The 21,199-nt window shown below is 50.0% G+C and overlaps 3 protein-coding genes across 8 annotated transcripts in view; 1 reads left to right on the top strand and 2 right to left on the bottom strand.

Annotated features, from left to right (window-relative positions):
• Positions 1–751, bottom strand: part of LOC115560354 (melanopsin-A-like) — a 6,425-nt gene extending 5,674 nt beyond the window's left edge. The window contains exon 1 of the mRNA XM_030379752.1: positions 413–751. Within this exon, the coding sequence (XP_030235612.1) occupies positions 413–539 (127 nt within the window). The 5' untranslated portion in view covers positions 540–751. The remainder of the gene's footprint in view (positions 1–412) is intronic.
• An 886-nt stretch (positions 752–1,637) lies between these two features.
• On the top strand, positions 1,638–4,080 carry prorsd1 (prolyl-tRNA synthetase domain containing 1). 2 transcript variants are annotated; one of them, XM_030378780.1, is made up of 4 exons: positions 1,638–1,858; positions 2,628–2,753; positions 3,330–3,419; positions 3,516–4,080. In XM_030378780.1, the coding sequence occupies exons 1-4, from the start codon at positions 1,775–1,777 to the stop codon at positions 3,726–3,728; spliced, it is 513 nt and encodes a 170-aa protein (XP_030234640.1). In that variant the 5' UTR covers positions 1,638–1,774; the 3' UTR covers positions 3,729–4,080. The 2 variants fall into 2 exon arrangements, with proteins under 2 accessions (XP_030234640.1, XP_030234641.1); XM_030378781.1 differs by lacking the exon at positions 1,638–1,858 and adding an exon at positions 1,946–1,966.
• A 467-nt stretch (positions 4,081–4,547) lies between these two features.
• rtn4b (reticulon 4b) lies at positions 4,548–20,800 on the bottom strand. 5 transcript variants are annotated; one of them, XM_030378651.1, is made up of 9 exons: positions 19,906–20,800; positions 13,980–14,033; positions 10,935–13,037; positions 6,305–6,512; positions 6,068–6,206; positions 5,800–5,869; positions 5,662–5,708; positions 5,482–5,540; positions 4,548–5,393 (listed from the first exon to the last, which is right to left on the bottom strand). In XM_030378651.1, exons 1-9 carry the CDS (start codon positions 20,474–20,476, stop codon positions 5,351–5,353), a joined length of 3,294 nt encoding a protein of 1,097 aa, XP_030234511.1. In that variant the 5' UTR covers positions 20,477–20,800; the 3' UTR covers positions 4,548–5,350. The 5 variants fall into 5 exon arrangements, with proteins under 5 accessions (XP_030234511.1, XP_030234512.1, XP_030234513.1 ...); XM_030378652.1 differs by lacking the exon at positions 10,935–13,037 and having other exon boundaries at positions 19,906–20,670; XM_030378653.1 differs by lacking the exons at positions 10,935–13,037; positions 13,980–14,033 and having other exon boundaries at positions 19,906–20,669.
• Between the last annotated feature and the right edge of the window lie 399 nt (positions 20,801–21,199).

Consider the following 21,199-nt stretch of genomic DNA (forward strand, 5'->3'; position numbering starts at 1 on the left):
TGTGTTAGGGGGCCCACTAATATCTATATTAAAGCATCCATAAAGTAGCATGCCATGGGACCTTTAATAGTAGTTATAGAATGCATTTCTACTGGTTAGAGGGCACACACAGACTGATCAATAGAATTGTTCCTCCTGTGATTGGATGTTTGAGGTAATTAATCACCTCTCACTCTCTCTCTCTCACTCTCTCTCTCTCATATTGATAGATATAGATCTTTCTAGATCTTTATCTATCAAGAAAGCAAGAGAGAGAGAGAGAGAGAGAGAGAGAGAGAGAGAGAGAGAGAGAGAGAGAGAGAGAGAGAGAGAGAGAGAGAGAGAGAGAGAGAGAGAGAGAGAGAGAGAGAGAGATAGACGGATAGATGGAGAGAGTCATAGATAGTTATCCATCTACCTATGACAGTCAGACTCACCGGGGCAGGGGTCAGGTCCACCAGGCGGTAGGGGGCCGAGTCGTTCCAGGAGGACAGGGTCTGGGTGATGCGCAAGCAGTCCGGGTCCTGGTCCGAGCAGGAGATCCCCTTCTTCACGCTCATGGCTGTGGACGGCGGGGGGAGTGTGTGTGGTCCCGGGCTGTGTGTGGTCCCGGGGTGGAGAGACCTCCTGCTAACCGTGAACCCAAGTGTGTGCGGTCCCGGAGTGTGTGCGGCCCCGGAGTGTGTGCGGTCCCGGAGTGTGTGTGTGTCCGTGTGGAGAGACCTCCTGCTCACCAAGAACCGACTCGCCCCGTTGGGAACCTCACGCACCGTTGTCCAGCGGGAGACTATTTAGAATATTGTTCTTTTGCAGGTTAATCTCCAAACAGCAGATTATGAGCAGAAACATATTTACTAGACAGGACGGAAGTGATTGGATGCTTAGCGGAGGAGAAGTGGGTCACAGGCGGCCTCACCCTCTCACCTTCACTCCTCACCCCAGCATCTCACTCTCACACAGAAGACAGAGAGACAAAGACAGGCAGAACGGGGTTTACATAGAGGACTTTTACTTTGACAGGGTCCAGGGAAGGGAGTTAACTCTGAAATGACTAGGTCCTCAATAGTCCACTGAGATGAGGCGCGGTCTCTCTCCCTCTCTCTCTCTCTCTCTCTCTCTCTCTCTCTCTCTCTCTCTCTCTCTCTCTCTCTCTCTCTCTCTCTCTCTCTCTCTCTCTCTCTCTCTCTCTCTCTACTTACAACGAGTGCATTCAACACTAAAGAGAGAACCCAAAACAGCCTCACATAAAACCAATCAAATAAGGAACTTGGACAGGAACCATCAGGGTGTATTTTGAGGGTCTGTGGGGTCCTAAAGTAGCGATGGAGGAGCAGATGGGGGGTCACTGGGTGGAGGCTGGGGGGGGGGGGGGGGGATGGAGGACGACGCCAGGAGAGGAGAGGAGGCCGTCCTAGTGGTGAGAAGGTTCAGTCTCTCTCTCTCTCTCTCTCTCTCTCTCTCTCTCTCTCTCTCTCTCTCTCTCTCTCTCTCTCTCTCTCTCTCTCTCTCTCTCTCTCTCTCTCTCTCTCTCTCTCTCTCTCTCTCTCTCTCTCTCACACACACTCTCTCTCTCACACACACTCTCTCTCTCTCAAACACACACTCTCTCTCTCTCCCTCACGCTCTCTCTCTCCCACACAGCAGATGGCGCTCTTGGCTCTAAGTTAAAGTTGGTGGAAACGAACAAGATCCACGATCCATATCAGTGGTTCGCTCTTTCAATGCGCGTGTCTTCCGACAGCGCTGTATTTCTCGATCAATACATATTGTATAATAGTTTAGTATTGATAACGTCATGACGTCTTCAGAACTGCGGGCGGAGCTGGAGGAATGTCTGCGGGGTCTGAACATCGAGACCAGCTGCGTGGAGCACCCGCCGGTAACCAGTTTCCACTAACCCCTACCAGCAGTAACCACTAACCAGCAACCACCAACCAGTAACCACCTTAATACATAGACACACACCTGCTTCTGAGAGTAGGAGGAGGTGGGTTCTACTGTAGGAGGAGGTGGGTTCTACTGTAGGAGGAGGTGGGTTCGGAGGACGAGGTGGGTACCACTGTAGGAGGAGGTGGGTTCTACTGGAGAAGGAGGAGGTGGGTTCTACTGTAGGAGGGGTTGGGTTCTACTATAGGAGCAGGAGGTGGGTTCTACTGTAGGTGGGGTTGGGTTCTACTATAGGAGCAGGAGGTGGGTTCTACTGGATGAGGAGGAGGAGGAGGAGGTGGGTTCTACTGTAGGAGGAGGAGGTGGGTTCTACTGTAGGAGGGGTTGGGTTCTACTGTAGGAGGAGGAGGTGGGTTCTACTGTAGGAGGGGTTGGGTTCTACTATAGGAGCAGGAGGTGGGTTCTACTGGATGAGGAGGAGGTGGGTTCTACTGTAGGAGGGGTTGGGTTCTACTGTAGGAGGAGGAGGTGGGTTCTACTGTAGGAGGGGTTGGGTTCTACTATAGGAGGAGGAGGTGGGTTCTACTGGAGGAGGAGGTGGGTTCTACTGGAGGAGAAGGTGGGTTCTACTGGAGGAGGAGGAGGAGGAGGTGGGTTCTACTGGAGGAGAAGGTGGGTTCTACTGGAGGAGGAGGAGGTGGGTTCTGCTTCATTAGCAGGACATATGTGTTGCCAAAGCATTTAAACCGACCCATCCTCAGGTGTTCACGGTGGAGGAGATGATGCCCCACCTACAGGAAGTGGGCGGAGCCGTGACCAAGAACCTCTTCCTTAAAGACAAGAAGAAGAAGACATTATGGCTCGTGACCGTTCGCCATGACCGGCAGGTCAGAGAACACCTCTGTCCTGGTTCTATGGGACCTGCTTCTATGTGTATAGTGGTTCTATGTGTATGGTGGTTCTGTATGGATAGTGGTTCTGTGTCCTGGTTCTATTTGTCCTTGTTCTGTGTCCTGGTGCTATGTGTATGGTAGTTCTATGTGTCCTGGTTCTATATGTTTTTTTTTTATTAACCTTTAGATGACCAAGACATTTTCCCATTGAGACTTAAAATCTCTTTTTCAAGGGAGTCCTAGCCAAGAAGGCAGCATAAATAAGCGTTTCACGTTTAACATTTAAAAAAACAAAATTCACATTTAAAATACAATACAAAACACAAGACAAATCACAATAAAGCATCATTTCCATTTGTCAGTAGGTCAGTGCTGAGTAACTGGATATGTACAGTTTGGGTATATAAGGAAGACAGACTAACTTTCTCATACAAATTGCTATGGTGCGTTGGGAAACGTAGTCAGAGACAAATCGTAATGCTGCATGGTACACAGAATCTAGCATTTTCAGAGCTGATGAATTTGCATGCATACATATATGATGGATCTATGTGTCCTGGTTCTCTGCAGGTGAATCTGGGTGACCTCTCAAAGCATCTCGGTCTGGGGAGTGGAAACCTGCGCCTGGCTGATGAGGCGGCCATGTTGGAAAAACTAAAGGTGAACGCACACACACACAGCATTCTGGAACTCACTGGACAGAACCAACGGTATAGAAAGGGTTCTAAAGGGAGTATTGTACCGCCGGTTCCCCAGGTGGGACGGGGCTGTGCGTCGGCGCTGGCCCTGCTGTTCGATACGGAGGGCGGCGTGAAGCTGCTTCTGGACGAGGACCTGGTCCAGGGGGGGCACCCGGCAGTCCACCTGCACCCCATGACCAACACTGCCACCCTGGGCATGGCACCCGCAGACCTGCTACGCTTCCTCCAGCACACCGGACACCCACCAATCCTGCACGCCTTCCCTTAGACCAGGGGAACCCTCGCCGGTTCTACTCAGACCAGAACGGTCGCTGGTTCCACTCACACCAGGAGAACGGTCGCTGGTTCCACTCACACCAGGAGAACGGCGCTGGTTCCACTCACACCAATGGGTCCAACAATCCCATTATCATCACGACCTTGTTTGGATGCTGTTCTTCAGTAATGACAATGTCTACAGGATGCCTTGACCTGTAGAAGAGGTTTTAGTAAACCTAGTCCTTAAGTCAGCCTGTCCACTCAGTGAGGGCCACGGGAACTACTGGAGCCTTCGGTCAGAACTTCTGGTTTGAAGCAAAGAGGGCGGAAATAAAGTCAAAACCAAACCCTGTTCTAAAACATTCCGTGTTTCGTTAATGATATAATTAAGAATACAGACGGTCAATGAAGAGCAGGTAGGTGTCAGACAGTACAGAGACGTGTCTAAGAAGCAGGTAGGGGTTAGACAGTACCGACGTCTCTTAGAAGCAGGTAGGGAATTAGACAGCACAGATGTCTCTAAGAAGCAGGTAGGGGTTAGACAGTACAGACAAATCAATGAACATACCGTACATAGCTTATGAATCTGGAAGATTTTGTAGGTAGTGGCCATCCCCAAAATGCACCAGAATAAAGGAAATCATATCAATTTCAAAATTGAGGATTATCTCAGTTAACGTTGAAGTGCACAGTCACGCGGCCCTCTGATGGTGATGAAAAATTGTGGCCCTCTTTATCATGAAAGTTGCCCATCCCTGGGTAAGACAGTACAAAGGGTCATTAAGTGCTGGTTGATTGTTGTGTCTAGAAGAAACCAGTCCACATGGGGTCATTTTCCAAGCTTTATTGTAATCGTTTACGTCTCACAATGCATTCCACAGACACGGCTCTACGGACACTAGTGAAGTATGAACATCATTCACAAATACTTGCATAACAAATAAGTTTTTGAGTTACGTTGCAGCGTTAAATATGGGCTCCACACTGTTCTAACTTTAATATGCTTGTAAACCAGTTTCACCAAATGTTTGATACGCGATGGCTGCGATGACATATCCCAAGCTTGGGACTGAGAAGCGAATGAAGTGCTAATGTAGAAGTCCCGCCCACACACCCCTCCTTGCCCACCCACTGACCAATCAGACAGGGCCAGAGGTTGGACGGGAGGAGCCAGGGTAGGGGACGCCTCAGCAAATGACGTCAAATCATCAACTTAAAAAAACAACCCCCCCCCCCCACCCTCACAACACTGTAGACCCCTCCCCCCTACAATACTAGACACCCCACCTTCACGACAACATGAACACCCCCCCCCCACTCCCCCACCACAATAAAACGGCTCTTAGCTCAACTTGGTGGAAAAAACTAAAACATAGTCCAGCTGGCCGGATCTCCCAGGATGCACCAGGCCCGGGTCAGGGGTCGATGACAGGTGATTTGAATGTCTTATGAGCAAGGCATCAGATCAGTGTTGGTTTGATGAAGGATTCAAACTCCAGGTCAGCTCTCCAAAGAACACTAAACAATCCTGAACCCAGAACAAGTTGACAAATGAAAACCTCCGCCTCTCTTCCTCATCTCCTCCTCCACCGCCTCTCCTCCACCACCTCTGCTTCTCCGTCCGTCCGTCCCCTACTCCGCCTTGCGTTTGGTGCCAGGAACCATCGCCTGGATCCTGGGAGGAGACATGGTTAGAATGACCACCACCACCACACCACCACCAATACCCCCCCTCCAGCACCCCCGTGTCAGTGGCTTCTCACTTTCCAACGATGTCCGTGATGCGGCCGCTGACCATCGCTACGTAGTGGTCGATCTGCGCCTGGAGACAATAACAACAACAGAGCTCACAACCACGAAGAACAGTTCGGTAAAGGTCAAAGGTCATGAGTAACAGTGTGGTAAAGGTCATGAGTAACAGCGTGGTAAAGGTAAACCCTCACCTGGTGCTTCTCATAGATGATGGGGCAGCTGAACACGGCCACCAGACCTGGAAGAAGCAGTGTGGGAGTTGTATTACCCAGAATGCAGCAGCATGTACATTACCAGCCAGAATGCCGTAGGGTGTGGTTGAATCTTACCCAGAATGAGGAGCGTTAGTCCGTTGAAGAATGCACCAACGTAGGTCAGGATCCACATGAGAACAGCAAACTGAGGACCAAACAAACATAATGACTCTTCTATAGAGCTCTCTAGGCCCCACCCCCTGCGGCCAGGCCCCTCCCCTGCAGCCAGGCCCCTCCCCTGCAGCCAGGCCCCTCCCCTTAATAGAGTCCACCAGGCCCCTCCCATTTATGGAGTCCACCAGACCCCTCCCCTTAATGGGGTCCCCCAGGCCCCGCCCCTCACCTTAATGGAGTCCACCAGGTCGTCCACGAGGAAGAGCCGCCTCAGCTCCACCACGGCCCTGTTGATGCGGGAAAGCAGCATGTCGCTGTATCGGTGGGCCACGTCCTCAGAAAGCGCCACCTCCTGGTTCAGGTACAGCCTAGCACAGGAGAAAACGTCATCACAACACCGTCACAATACTGTAGCGCACCTACTGGTTAGGTTGACCCCCACCCCCGGATTTGAGGTGAGCCTTACTTGAAGGGGTGTCCCTCATCAGACTTCTGGATGGCCTGCAGGATGCCCTTGTAGATCCTGAAGGCCACGGTGACGGAGAGCAGCGCCAGCCCAACGTAGGACGCCACGCTGACGATGCTGCAGGCCGTGAGGGACAGCAGCAGCAGCAGCGCCGCGCCGAACACCACCCCCGTGGTCTTCACATCACGCCAGTACAGCAGCTCGGACACTGGGGAGGAGAGGAGGAGCATCAGGATAGCAGGCCTGCCTCAATGGGCCGTAGAGCTGCAGAGTATGGCTAGCATAGCTTAGCCTCGCTAGGCAGTAGTGCTGTCGAATGTGGCCAACATAGCTTAGCCTCGCTAGTCCATAGCGCTGCAGAGTATAGCTAACATGGCATATTCTGGTTTGAAATCGACACGCAGGACCTCATCCAGTCCAGAACCACTGGAACCATCCTGATCAATACAGGATCTTAATACAGGATCGATAGTATCATCCCAGTGCAGATGAGAGAGGCAGTGGAGTCCAGAGCAGGGAGAGCCTGGTGGGGGGGGAGCAGGGGGGTCCTGGACAGCTGATCCAGGTCAGCAAGGCTCAGGTTTCCCAGGAGATTCCGGGCAGGTCAGTGGACTATATTAGACCTGACAGGGGCTCGGGTTCACCCGGAGAGGGGGGCTGCCGCTCCATCAGGGCCACACTCTGGTTCACACTCTGGGGCTACTTGAGGCTTGGTGCTAGAGGTGGCCTGGTGATCTGACAGTCATTCTCCGGTCTGTGGGATGGACAGTCCCTCAGGTCTGTGGGATGGACAGTCCCTCAGGTCTGTGGGATGGACAGTCCCTCAGGTCTGTGGGATGGACAGTACACCGACACTACAGTCTATAGAAAAGATTAATTGTTCCGCAGTCTTGGTGACAGCAATTGTGTCTGACACCTGGTCAGACACCAGCTGTGACAGCGGACCAACCACTCCTTAAACGGCACAGCGGGCATCAATGAGCCGATAAAGACTTTAAATCCGAAGTTACAATTTGCAGCAGTCCAGACCACGTGACCCCGTATTCGTTCAACACACGACATAAACACGTGACCACTGTTAGGAGATGCGTCAGACGGAATGACCGCGAACCGTTAAATAAACCGTTAGGGTATAACCGGCGGGTTGTTAAAGGTGAGTACTTATTATTAGTCGCTTTGGATAAAAGAGTCTGCTAAATGCTAAACTGTAAGATAGGTTGTAACGGGCCCGTTATACCGGGCGGGTTGTAACGGGCCGCCCGGTGTAAAGAGAGGCGGGGCTCGTAATGATACATATGGTAGCATCACGAGCTAGCAGCTAAAGATAGACCGCCGGTCCGCCGCCCGGTTTAACCTCCACACCGTTCAATAACAAACGTCTGCTACACCGCCCGTCCGCTACACGGCCCGTCTACTATACCGCCCGTTCGCTACACACGGCGGTCTACGCACCGTTACAGCTCGGTCACTAAACACACATTACAGCCATCATATCAACACCAACCCCGTTTGACGTCCATCTTGAAGCTCCGCTAGCCTGCAGCAAAGCAGCTCTGCTAACAGCAGCTCAGACTCAGAGAGAGGGAGGGAGGGTGGGAGGGAGAGGGAGGTTCTTCCTGTGCAGTACTGGATCTCTCCTGAACGGCTTCAGTTCAATAAAGAGCGAGTCAAGGCACTATCTTCAGTTCATCCGTACCGCAGACCAAAGAGTTCTTCCCCACAATGTTTAATAATAAAGCTACCGTAGTCCGTTGGAATCAATGCCCCCAGCAATATGCTTTAATCCAAGTTAAGTCACTGGTCCTTGCCTACTGTGAACGAACCCCCCACTGCCCTCATGACAGCTGGAACCCTATAGGTATGTTCAGACTGCATCTTAGCCCAGAAAAAAAAAAAAAAAAATCTAAATAAATGTCTACCTGTGGTTTCTAAATATATCACTTCAAGTGGTGTGTTGTGTTGTACTTGGGTTAGATGAGCGCATCGCCCAGCAAAGGGCTGAGAGAGGGCCGAGTGTCACAGCCCCCGGAGAAATAAGTTCATGAATAAAGGAACCCTTCAGTTCTGCACAGATGGTTCCTGCTTTTGACCTTACATAGGGCTAATTTATAAGAGTCATTTTGGGAAACATATTGTAATGTTTGTGGGACAAGGGGGTGGACCCGTTGAGGAACACCAGTGTCTGTATGTGGACTCTATCCATATCGTTATCAAACCTGTGGATCTGAACTGCCACACCAATCACCTGAAAGCTCCCCCCCTTTTAGCTAATCATTACCCCGCTACATGAGGTCAGCCCCTCATCACACGCTCAAAGGTCCTCAACACATTCTGGAATATTCTGCCATCTCGTCTTCAGTGGTACACTTCAACCCCATTCCACACCTTCCCCCACAACATTAACCCTCTCATGTCAGCACATCAACCCTCTCATGTCACCATCACATTAACCCTCTCATGTCACCACCACATCAACCCTCTCATGTCACCATCACATTAACCCTCTCATGTCACCTCCACATTAACCCTCTCATGTCACCACCACATTAACCCTCTCATGTCGTTGCCGGTAGTCCGTAACAGCAGCGAGGGTCTCCAGTCCAGGTCCTCTGGCCAACAGAACACCCAAGCGGACCAGAGAGAAGAGGGCATTACCAACGGTCCTCCAGGCGGCGGTGGAGGACAGAGGCTCAGCAGGGCTCTCAAAGGGGTAATTCTCCATGATGGTCCTCTTCCAGCAGAGAGCGAAGGAGGCCTTTCTCCAGAGTAGCGGCTGCAGTAAGTGAAAGGCTTCCTGCTGCCTCAGACTCCCTCTGTGCCGAGTCACACCGGAGCCTTCCCCCCCACCTCCCTCCGGTCAGAGATCAGCATATAGCAGCTCACTAATCTGTAGGTCTGACGCAGCGATAACCACCCCTCCCTCCACCTTGCACCATCTAATCTATTGTTCCTGGATTGATTGAGGCTGTCTGCCACGGAGCTAACTGCTGCTTTGAGGTCAGACACAATTCTCTGAATCCAGAACCACAAGAAGAAGACTGAAGATGTCCAACAACATCACTCCAGGTTACCTGGAGACTAACTTACCCTGACTATTGACTAGCACCAGCCATCAGCATAAACACGACAACCCCTCAAACAGATCAACATGCATCATAAACGCTGACCCCTCTAATAAACCAACCTGCATCATAAACACCACAGCTACTCTGTGATGCCACCGCCTGGTAAGCAGTAGCAGTGCACCAAGCTGACAGTACCGGAGACGATCCACCAGAGGGCGATCCCCACACGCTGCCCTGGGCTCTCACACTTTCTTCAGACAACTAAAGGAGAAGTGCTCTAAGGCCCGGTTGGCTCCAGGGAGAAGCTCTAACGATATACAGAACCAGGTCAATATTTTGCATTTAACACACATTTCTCCCCTCCAAAAGTCCCCTGATGAACTGGACGGCAGCACTGAGTCATGAAGACTTATGGTTGCATGGACAGCAGTGCCATCATGAATATTCATGAGGAAATTAGAAAAATCTCCTCCCACCAAGCGAAATGGTTCAAAAGTGAATCAATACAATGCAATCAGAAAGTGTCTCATCCACTGTCGGAAAATTGAATCGATGGCAAAAAAAAAAAAACATGCCCAAGCCACTGCACCCCTGGACTCGCCTTAACCACTCATCACCAGCTCAGCATCTCCTACAGAACCCAACCCACTAAACACAGGCCATCCTAGAGCAAAGTCCAATTCGCTTACATCATGTAATCATACATCCTTTTAACAGTCCACCCCTCTAGACCAGCCTGTACCAGTCCACCACTGGACCAGCATGTACCAGACCAGCCTGTACCAGGCTAGCACTAGACCAGACTGTACCAGACCACTACTAGACCAGCCTGTACCAGGCTAACACTAGACCAGCCTGTACCAGGCCACCCCTCTAGACCAGTCCTGCTGTTACTGGAGAAGTGTGAATGAATCATCAGCCAGGTCTCTCAGAGGAGGCCTGACCTTTGTCCCAGTAATGATCTATACATCCCCTCTTTACAGACGGATGTGGTCCCTGATAGCCCAGGGGGAGGGTGGGGGTTGTGCAGCAGGGTGGGGTCGTAGGTGCTAGGTTTCAGACACTATTTAGAGAACAGGAAGTTAACACCACTCAGAGATCCATGGACCTCTGGGTGGTGAACTCCATTACCCATCATCCCTGCGGTTGTTCCGCCACAACATCTCGTTAAATAAGAGTCTCAGTAGAAGTAAGACGAGGACTTTAACATCGTGATGTCCCATTACTTACCGTTCAAACAGAGCATCTGTTCCAGTGCATTACCCTCTGGAGGGGAAGAGGTTATGGATGCACACAAATACCAAGCTCAAAATTAAATGCAATGGTGTAATCAATTGTGAGTGAGTCAGATAGGCAACATGATGCAATGGTTAAATCAAAGTTGATGCGATGGTTAAAGCAAAGTTGATGCGATGAAGGGGTGATTGTGAGAACTCAGGAGAACGTGAAGGAGGTGGACCGGGGGGAGAGTGGGGGGGTGTCGTACCGGAGGAGAGGAGGAACAGAGGAGAACTTAAAGGTGATGAGGATGAGGACCATGGAGGACTGGGTAGGCTTGTGTTTACCTGTTTCCATCTTCAGGCTGGGCATCTGAAACAGTCTAATGGCCCCTGTCATCTTCTCAGCCACGCCCTCTGTGGGCTTCCTGGGGAGGGCCTGGGGGCTAGTAGCTGGGCTTGGAGGCTTGTCCAGAGCCACCTTCTCCGGCTCTGCCTTGTTCTTCTGTGCTAATGAGGTCTCCTGGGTGAGGAGAAGATAGGAGCTCTCGCTGGGAACCTCCTTCTCCTCTATTGGTGTAGGTAATTTAGCACAAGTGATTTCCTTCTTCTCAAAGCTAAGCTCATCATCCAGAGGGATCTCTGGAACCTTGGAGGAGGCAAACTTAGAATTATCGAACGCTTCCAGGAACTCATCCATGACACCCCGCGCTGGCCTCTCGATGAACTCAAACTCCTCAGAGGAGACCTCGTGCTCCGAGACCTCGTCTGCCAGCTCCACCTCCTTCTCAGACTCCACCTGGAAGCTGGCCGGGTTCTTCGCCATGGCCTCCAGAACCGGAGACAGCGAGTCTGCCGTTGGCGACTCAGAGTCCGAATCCTCAGCCAGGGTTTTCTTGCTTTCAAAATTCAGTGGTTGGATTTTCTCAGGCATTTTGGGAGAATCGATACTTGAAAACCAATCCTTCTGCTCAATTTGGACTGGCTCCTCCTCTCGGGCCCGGGCGGGAGATACTTCCTGCACCTCCTTGACGAGGTCAAAGGCCCCGGAAAATTGGTCTTCTCCTGCTTTGGGTTTGCCAGCTAACTTGGCCTCCGTCGCCTCCGCCATCTCCTTCAGCAGGCACACTTTGGAATCCAACGTGAAGGGGTTAATGGCCGACAAGTTAATGGGAGGGTTGGGAGACTCCATCATCCGACGCTCCAGGACCGGACTCTGCTCTGGACTTCCTTCTGAAGAACCAGAGTCTGGTTTGTCCGGGTTCAGAGGGGAAGTCTTCAGGAGGTCTGGTAGGGACTGGGGAAGAGGAGAGTCTTCTTCCTCATCATCATCGTATTCTTTCAGAGCAGACGAGTACTGACTCATCAGCTGAACAGAGGCCTCCGCAGCAGTTTTGCTCGACTCGTAGGGTTTGCCCTCATCAAAGGCCGCCGGCAGGCTTCCTAGGGGATCTCCGGCCTGCCTGTACTGGACCAGGTCTGGGGTAGGACTCTCAGACACCTTAGTGGCCCTGCAGCCAGACAGATCCTCCTCAAAATGGGAGTAGGGCGCGTCCGCCAGCGGGGAGAAGCCGTCAAACGGATTATTCTTCTTCTCACACATCAAATCATCCTCTTCGTCAGACTCGTTGCTATGGAGATCTACCTGATATCGGGATGAGCCGATGGGGGCTGTATCCATGGTGACCCTGTACTTGTCTTCCGAGGCTGGGAGCTGGGTCTCCCAGGAGGAGGGGGACTCTGGGACCATCCTCTGGGGCTGGGTGGGAGAGGGGGACTCTGGGACCATCCTCTGGGGCTGGACGGGAGAGGGGGAGTCTGGGACCATCTTCTGGGCCTGGGTGGGAGAGGGGGAGTCTTGGAACATCCTCTGGGCCTGGGTGGGAGAGGGGGAGTCTTGGAACATCCTCTGGGCCTGGGTGGGAGAGGGGGAGTCTGGGACCATCCTCTGGGCCTGGGTGGGAGAGGGGGAGTCTGGGAACATCCTCTGGGCCTGGGTGGGAGAGGGGGAGTCTGGGAACATCCTCTGGGCCTGGGTGGGAGAGGGGGAGTCTGGGAACATCCTATGGGGCTGGGTGGGAGAGGGGGACTCTGGGACCATCCTCTGGGGCTGGGTGGGAGAGGGGCCGGAGGAGCCAAAGGGCTTTTCTTCAGGTGAGAACGAGACCCCGCTGTCTTCACACAAGTTGGGCTGGAGTTCCGGGTCCTTCCCTAAGCTCAGGTAAGGCCCGGCTAGGGGGTCCAGCAGATCCACTGGGTTCTTTGCGTCATCCAGCCCGCCCCAAGGAGCGCCCTGGGGGGCGGCGGACGAGGAGCCCAGCGGAGCAGCAGCCCAGGAGGAGGGGGGCTGGTTAGGACTCTCTGTCAGAGAGAGCTCCTCCAGGGAGTCGGGGGAGTGCAGAGGAGAAAGGGGAGAGATGGGAGCAGGGGACTCACCCTTCTGTCCCAGTGCTTCAGCAGGAAAGGAGAATGCAGAACGGATCAAATACACACACTCAAGACACCCGACCACAAACCAGTCCACAATCACATGCTGGTAGAATGTACAATCCCTCCATCTGACCCCCACGTAAAGGAGGCAGTTCTAGATGTATTTTACAGGCTGCCCTACAGCTGGCTGGAGTCTAGAGGTAAAGGAGACTTGTGTTCTAGATGTATTCTACAGGCGACCCTACAAGCTGGCTGGGTTTTAGAGGTAAAGGAGAATTGTGTTCTAGATGTATTCTACCCTACAAGCTAAGCTGGCGGGGTTCTAGAGGTAAAGGAGAATTGTGTTCTAGATGTATTCTACCCTACAAGCTAAGCTGGGTGGGTTCTAGAGGTCAAGGATACTTGTGTCCTAGATGTATTCTACAGGCGACCCTACAAGCTGGCTGGATTCTAGAGGTAAAGGACACTTGTGTTCTAGATGTATTCTACAGGCTAGCATACAAGCTGGCTGGCTTCTAGAGATAAGAACACTTGTGTTCTACGTTGGTTGGTTGCTGTCATGGCTGGCCGGGGGGAGCAGACAAACAAGGAGGATAAGTACTCCAGGTATGGTGCATCAAGACATGCAGGAACCTCTCCTTAGGGGTCTTAACAATCACAACATGAAGTTCAACTGCACATAAACAACAAAAATAAAATCAAATGAGGGGATCAAGTTGGAAGGAATCAAATTATTAACCCAAAACATGTGGTGCTGGGAAATAAAACAATAGGAGGGGGGAAATACAAATAAAACCTCAATATTGCCCCTTGAGAGGATTTGTCCAAATCACTCAAAGACCAATGCAAGGCAGAGACGTAGGAAACATTGAGCTCAACATGCTAAAACGTTAGCTCAAGGCAGTCCTGACATGCAGTGACGGGTAAGGAGGAGGAGGAAACAGACGAGAGGAGAGGACTTGCCTGTAGGGAAATGCATCAGAGAAGTGGGCAGAGAAATGGGAAGAGAAGGTTCATCTGTGGAGAGAAAGGGAGGTGTGAGTAAAGCAGAGAAAGATAGAGGCGCCCAGAGGGAACCCCGTTAGAACATGTACACAGATCTCCTGGTCTGGACCCCAAATGGGTCAAACCAGATTGTGGATGTGCAGAACATTCCAGAAAACCCAGAGATGGATGAGTCGTGTGGTTGGGTCCCAAAGAACACTTCTGGGTCCTGACTACAGAGATATGGAGACCGGGGCAAGTCACAACCATGGGACCTATTAAAGAAAGGACAGCGGACTAAAACATGGCCGCCCATTCATTCCTATGAAAACTGCTCAATGGCGCAGGGCAACATCAAGGAGAGATTTGCTTCCGCATCATGGGAGCCTAGCCACGCCATAGTTCATGACATACCGGATGGAGAAAGATTCTCGTTTTCTAGCCTATTTTATAATAGGTCCGTTTCTAGCATTGTTAGCATCATAAGCGAGAGGTCTGAACGAGCGCAGTCGCATTGTTTACCGACCATGGAAGTATAAGTTAACTTCATAAACATAAAAGATTGCTCCATGTAACATAACACCAACAACATAGTAAATGTATGTAGGCCTAGAAAAAAAATACAGTTCAATGTTATTGCTTAAGAAACAGATTCCTTCCAACGAACTATTGACGAAAAATGCAATCAATAATTGATATACAAATAAATGGTTACATATCGACCAGCAACAAAGTTGTAGTAGCCTACCCACATAAATAATTGCAATACACCAGCATTGTTATCATACATAGCTAAACAAGCAAATGAAAAATGTAATGCCAACGCAACTGAAATGTTTATTAGACTATTAACAATATTATAAAAATGAAACCGTAAAGCACCCATTCATTGTCTTTGGATCTTTTGAATAAATGGATCAATAAATGGTGAATCGCAATGATCGCAAGCAGAGGAACGTGAGAGTTATTGAGCAGCAGCTGTAGCAATCTAAAAAAAATTCACCTCAGTGCCTAAAAACCATCAACGTTATTCGTGTTAAGTGAAAGGAAAAACCTAGGACACGAGAAGTTAACAGAGCCGTGCACTAGGCCATCTTGTATGCCCACCCCTCCTTCTCCTCCAGCAAAAAAAAATAAAAGAGAAAACTTATTTTTTTGGAACATGGTATAAAGATAATTATGAGCCTTCGATTGATATCCAGACATTTTTTGCGGAGACACATTCCTGTTCCCCACTTGTATTGGAGTGCACGGAGATATTTACTTCGGGGCCCCTTGAATCGAGGAACCCGTCCACAGCCCGCTTAAACACCTGCAATACCAGACTTGGCCACTGAGCACTGGTGGATCGCCTTCTTCGCCTATCGAGCCTGTCTTACATAATAGCCTAGCTACCCTGGCAAAACCTACTAACCTTTTCAACTATTCTAACCTACTAGCCCATTAGTTAAGCCTGGCTAGGGGTACAACGGATCACAAAACTCATGGTTCGGATCGTGTCACGGTTTTTGAGTCACGGGTCGGATCATTTTCGGATGAACAACAACAACAACAATAAAGATAAGACAAATGTGACTTTAAATAAAATCTTCAAATGTGTAATAACAAAATAAAGTGAAAAAGTTGGTAATAATCCTGCTTCCTTTAAGCATGGTCAATATTTTAAAAAATTGCAATCTGAGGCATTATTCCTTCTTTTTAACATGATAGTAAATAATCCCTAACCCTGGATTTACAATTCAGGATGCCTGCATTGCCTGAGGAGATGCAGGCAATGCAGACAGCCTCATCTTCTTTTATTTCCATCAAGTACGGTAGCGAAGTACAGCTAAATATCGTGTTTTATTTGGCATTTGGTAAATCCATTGATTTCGGTTGGAAGACTCATTGTAAGGGGGGTTGGTTGTAGTCTTTTCGCTCGGTTCTAGCCCTACTGTTGATAAGGAAAACCGAGGGAAAAAGACTACAACCAAACAAAAACATGTCCGGTTCCCGTTTCAATGGAATTTACGGAACGCCAAATAAAACACAATAGAAACTGTATTTCGCTACGATACTTGATGATGTTAATACCGGAATGGTCCTTTAAACATGCGCTGATCACGTGAACGCACAACTTGACCCGTACGGATCACGGGTAACCCGTGAACCGTTGCACCACAACTGGCTACCCTCGCCTAGCCTACTAGTCAAACAAACAAGACAAACAAACTAGCCTTGCCAATCAGGATTCTCCTACTGGTTAAGGCCTTAAAAAAAAAAAGTTTGGTTCCTGTTGGTTGTCAGTTGAGGTCATGGGTAGGTAGGGAATTTATTTTATTTTTTTATTTTATTTTTTCCAGCAGCAGCGAATGATAGGTAGGTTGTTTTCATTTAAAAACGAGAAAATTCGCTCATCCTTGTACAGAATGAAGAGGTGCTGTACCAAAACGTGATTATAGTTCGCATAAAAAAAAAAAAAAAAGTTATATAAAAGTTCATAAAATAATTTGGGTCGCACATAAATTGACAGGGTCGGTCGGAAACCGGAACCAAACAAAACATTTTTTTAGGCCTAACCAAAGCAGATAGTACATGGTAGGGCCCGACCGATTCAACGGCCTGCCGATTTAATCGGCCGATTATAGCCTTTTTGAAAATAATCGACATCTGCCAACCGACTTATTATTATTTTTTTTTTAAATGTTATTGCGCTTAGTATCCTGCAGATTGCGCTCCTACTCGCCTTGCTAACTAATAACTTTAGCTGGAGTAAAAAAGAGGAGATTGAATTTTACCGTACAACATGAAAGCATGCTCGCTCAGGCAGCTGCGCGCTCACCTCACCAATGTACACAAGACGCGTTGTTTGAGCATGTCGTGTCTGTTTTTCTTTAGGTCCCAGGCCATGTTAATTTGTTATACTGTAGACTCTAACGGTGAGACCATACTGCTCAGCACGCACGCGTTAGTCACTGCTCACGAGCGCAGCACATTGGGAGTTAGTTATTTATTTTACATTACACTAATTTTTGACTGTAAATGTATTCTAAAACACTCAAAAGGTTCTGCATTCAATTCACATGTTCGTCAAAAGTGTTTAAAGTATATTTAAGGTATCAAAAACTACGTTTTATAGCCTTTTTCTTTTTATCGGCCGATTAAATCGTAATCGTAATTTCTCTCTGAAAATAATCGGCACTCAAAAATCAATATCGGTCGGGCCCTAGTACATTGTAACAGCAAGCCGATCAGCTACCAACTAAACAGCAGTGGTTTTAATTTATACAATGGACAAGACCACAGTGTAAAGTAAAAAAAAAAGAAAAAAAGAAGCTTGTTACACATTACACAAGGGTTAGCAAAATCATTGAGAATTTATGCAAACTAAATATTTTAAAGTGAAAATAAAATGGAGCCTATAAATTCTGCGTTTAAAGCACTAGTACTAGGTTGTAAACCTCGTTCATAATGACCTGCTATTTGATATGAAAACAGAAGCAGGTTTGTTTAATGTTCAGGTTCATCCACCAGAGCCCCAATCCTTTAAAAATGGCACAAAGAGGGAGACGGCAATGGTTGGTCAGCCTGCTGCCTACAGAACTACGGTCAGAGCGGACCCAATTTGTTTTGTAACCATTATCATTAAAGACCAACGTCATCCCATTGGTTGGAGCCACTGTGCTCACTAGGGAAAAGTCTCCCCAGGAGAGGGTGTGTGGTGCAGGGCAGAGCTAGGCTGGACTCTGGAAACTGGGCTCAATAAGGATCAGGGTGAAAGAAAGTCAAGTTATAGCTCTTGCAACGCAATGGGAAACCCATGTTCACCTCTGAGCCGCTGGCGTCACATGAAACTAGTTTCTAAAAGAGATTCTTTAAACAGCCTCACACAGTATTTAAAGACCCACTGGGTATTTGGGGAACTTGATGTATGGCATATTTAAAGCCAGCCCAGAGAAGAGCTCTCATTGGCTAATTTAGCCTTCATATTAGCTTAAACTGAACACATATCCAGTCAAACACTGGTGGACGCTTTATCATATTGACATAAAACATCTTGAAACGCGCATTTTATGATGAAGCTAATCTGCAAGCTTTTCGTAAGATTCAACTGGAACAAGTGGTTCACTCAACTCACACTTTCAACCAAGACATAATTTGAACACTAATGCCTTAAGAGTGTTCCTTCAGTCCTAGGTTAGCCTGAACCAACAGGTTAGCCTGACATAATATTCATGGTTAGCCTGAACCAGGAGGTTAGCCTGAGCTAGCAATCATGAGTGAGACATCGCTATAAGTAGCCCAGTGAAGCTATGGAAACGATGGGGCTACTGGGCCACCTGCTACCAGCTCTTAAAGAACTGAATGTCCACTGGAAGACCCCAGTACATGCTGGGAGCCATTAGGTTAGTGCTACGCTACAGCTTGGAGGATGGTTAGCCATAAAGGCTAGTACTAGGATAAAGCTGGGAGGATGGTTAGCACTTAAGCTAGTGCTAGGCTACCGCTGGGAGGAAGGTTAAAAATTAGGCTAGTGCTGTGAGGAGATAGCTGCTACGTGTTGTGACGACTAGCAGTTTTTTTCTGCTTGTGATAAAGATGTCTGAAGGTGATGGCTGTGATGCACTTGCTCCACTATACTGGGCTGGGCATCTCACAGAAACAACACCATGCCAACTCACTGGGGCTGTCCAACCCCCCACTGACCAGCACTCCCTGGGGTCCCCAGAAACCACATGTAGTGCTATGGGACCATGTAGTAGACCAGTGCCAAGGGACCATGCAGTATGCTAGCAGTAGTAAAGCTAGTGTTGATGGAACCTGTAGGCTAGGAGCAGGCAGTGGGTCTTTGTATGAAGAGGCGGCCCCGCCCTTCAGGCAAGGGTTACCTAGATACAACTGAAGGGCTCGAGGCAGCCCAGTCCAATGGGTTAACTAGAGACAGCCCAAACGGGTTAACTAGAGACAGCCCAGTCAAACGGGTTAACTAAAGACAACAGAAGAGCTAGATACAGACCAGTCTAACGGGTTAAATAGGGACAGCCTAGTCGAACGGGGTAAATAGGGACAGCCTAGTCGTACGGGTTAACTAGAGATGCGGAGGAGAGGGAGCGGCGTTGAGAACAAAGGGTGGGAGAGGCAGTGAGCAGGTCTTTTTTTTATAGCCTACACTAGGAGGTCTCCTGTCCATGGAGACACGGCCCTTTGTTGTGATTAATCCAAGCACGTATGCAGCATGCCATGCTAGTTTGGATAACGCCGCGTTGGGCTAACGGCACCCAGGCTAGCGGCGCGGTGTTTCTGTGTATGTGTATGTGCGCTACCCCCCCCCCCACACACACACACACAGTGCGAGTGGGTCCGCTAGCGCGGTGGGCTAGCGGCGCGGTGGACTAGCGACGCGGCAGCAAACACCGCGTCGACCTCGGTTGACAGCCGTCATTTTGAGAGCAGTCATGCACCCATTAAACGGCAAACATTCGCTTTACTTTTACAGAACATCAAACAGGCATTGCTGCTTCTCAGTTGACGACTGCGATGACAGACGTCATGCGGCGCAGTGTGCCGCCTCATGGGGCTGACGGGAGGACAAGGAGGAGAAGAGGCAGGCCGCGGGGCTCCGGGTGATGGAATATGACATTATCTGGTCTGGGTCATCCAACCAGAACATAACATACATTACGACGTTTCCCCGCGAAACAAACCGTTCATACCGCAGTACCTTCCGAGGGGAGCGGTGAGCAGAGCGGTGGAGGAGCAGAGCGCCTACAGAGCGCTATGCTACAGAGCGCTACGCTAGCAGTTTCAACGGAAAAAACAAACGGTTAAAATATCAAACATGCAGATAGAACTGGTCAGAGGACCAGACCTTGGTCTGGGGACCGGACCTGGCGCTCAGACCCGCTCGTCAGGTGGAAATGCTTACATGATGCCGGAGCGACGGAAGGTTCCTCTTCTCTGGTCGGAGGCGCGGCGGCTGCTGCTGGGGGGGCGGCCGGGCTGGGGAGGCTGGGCTCCGGAGTGGGGGGGCTGGGCTCCGGGGTGGGGGGGCTGGGTTCCGGGGTGGGGAGGCTGGGCTCCGGGGTGGGGGGGCTGGGTTCCGGGGTGGGGGGGCTGGTTATCTCTGGTTCGACAACCAGCTCGTCTGACGACAGAACCACACCGTCAGATACCGGGGTCGACTCTTCGGTCTCGGGCTCAGGCTCACTTATTACCGGCATGGACACGTCTACGGGCTCGGATACAGTAACCGGTTCTGGTTCTGGTTCCGGCTGAGAGGAGAACAGTTCAGGGTCTTCATTGAGCGCACTTTCCTCTGCTATGTGTCTCTCGATGGCGTCCTGAGCTCCCCCTACCAGGTCCACGATGTCGTCCACGTTGAAGTGCTCTATGGCCGCGGCCTCGTTCAAGTCGTCCGCTCCGTTGAGGTCCGCTCCGTGGATCCGTTCCTCTCCAAAGGAAGTGGTGGAAGTTACTTGCTCCTCGCTGTCTGCCATGTTCAAACCCCTTTTTACGAGAGTCAAAGTTTCCCGGTGAGTGCCCACTTGTTCGGCCGGTGTCGGAGTTGGATGAACGGTAGAGGCTCAGGAGCCTTCCTTGGAGACCGAAGTTAGACAAGTGCGCAACACGACCACGGAACCGAGTTGGCGCTGGCTGCTCTGACACCAGACACCCAGCAGGAGGCTGAAAAAGAAACGTGGAACCGGAAAGGCCAACCAGCTCCAGGGGTTGCCTGAGCGATGCCACCTGTGACCAATGACTGGGCGTCAATGTCCATTGGACTCGCCCCTTCGAGGAGCAGAAAGTTGGAGGAGCAGAAAGTTGAGAACGCCCCGCTCCTGTGACATAACCTCGGACTGTACATGGTGTCCTAACATATCCCAGAGCTTCAGTTCCCCTTTGTCTCTAAACCAATGAAAAGGGTTTATTTTTGATTCCCTGAAACATAGCAGTGTGACCCCTGACCCTGTGGGGCGTCTGACCCGCGGGGCCCGAACCCTCACCCCATTGGTTCCCCACTGTGTTCTCTCTCACACACACACACACACACGCACACACGCACACACGCACACGCACACGCACTGCAGTGCTTGCTGTCTTTAAGATTTCCTTTATACGGGAAAAAACACAAAATAGGAACTGTATTTAAGAAACAAATGACGTAAAACGAATTAAAAAATACACTATCAATCAAGTAATGCTTAAAATACGATATTAAT

The sequence above is a fragment of the Gadus morhua genome, chromosome 15 (assembly GCF_902167405.1).
Source record: "Gadus morhua chromosome 15, gadMor3.0, whole genome shotgun sequence".
NCBI classification, from domain to species: Eukaryota; Metazoa; Chordata; class Actinopteri; order Gadiformes; family Gadidae; genus Gadus; species Gadus morhua.

Excerpts from the sequence above, each read along its gene's own strand:
- prorsd1 (XM_030378780.1), top strand. The coding sequence starts at position 1,775 with ATGACGTCTTCAGAACTGCGGGCGGAGCTGGAGGAATGTCTGCGGGGT. Across the intron at positions 1,859-2,627 it reads GCTGCGTGGAGCACCCGCCG|GTGTTCACGGTGGAGGAGAT; the intron begins GTAACCAGTTTC and ends ACCCATCCTCAG. Across the intron at positions 3,420-3,515 it reads CCATGTTGGAAAAACTAAAG|GTGGGACGGGGCTGTGCGTC; the intron begins GTGAACGCACAC and ends CCGGTTCCCCAG.
- rtn4b (XM_030378651.1), bottom strand. The coding sequence starts at position 20,476 with ATGGCAGACAGCGAGGAGCAAGTAACTTCCACCACTTCCTTTGGAGAG. Across the intron at positions 14,034-19,905 it reads TTCCGTCGCTCCGGCATCAT|ATGAACCTTCTCTTCCCATT; the intron begins GTAAGCATTTCC and ends TTCTCTCCACAG. Across the intron at positions 5,394-5,481 it reads ATCACGGACATCGTTGGAAA|GATCCAGGCGATGGTTCCTG; the intron begins GTGAGAAGCCAC and ends GTCTCCTCCCAG.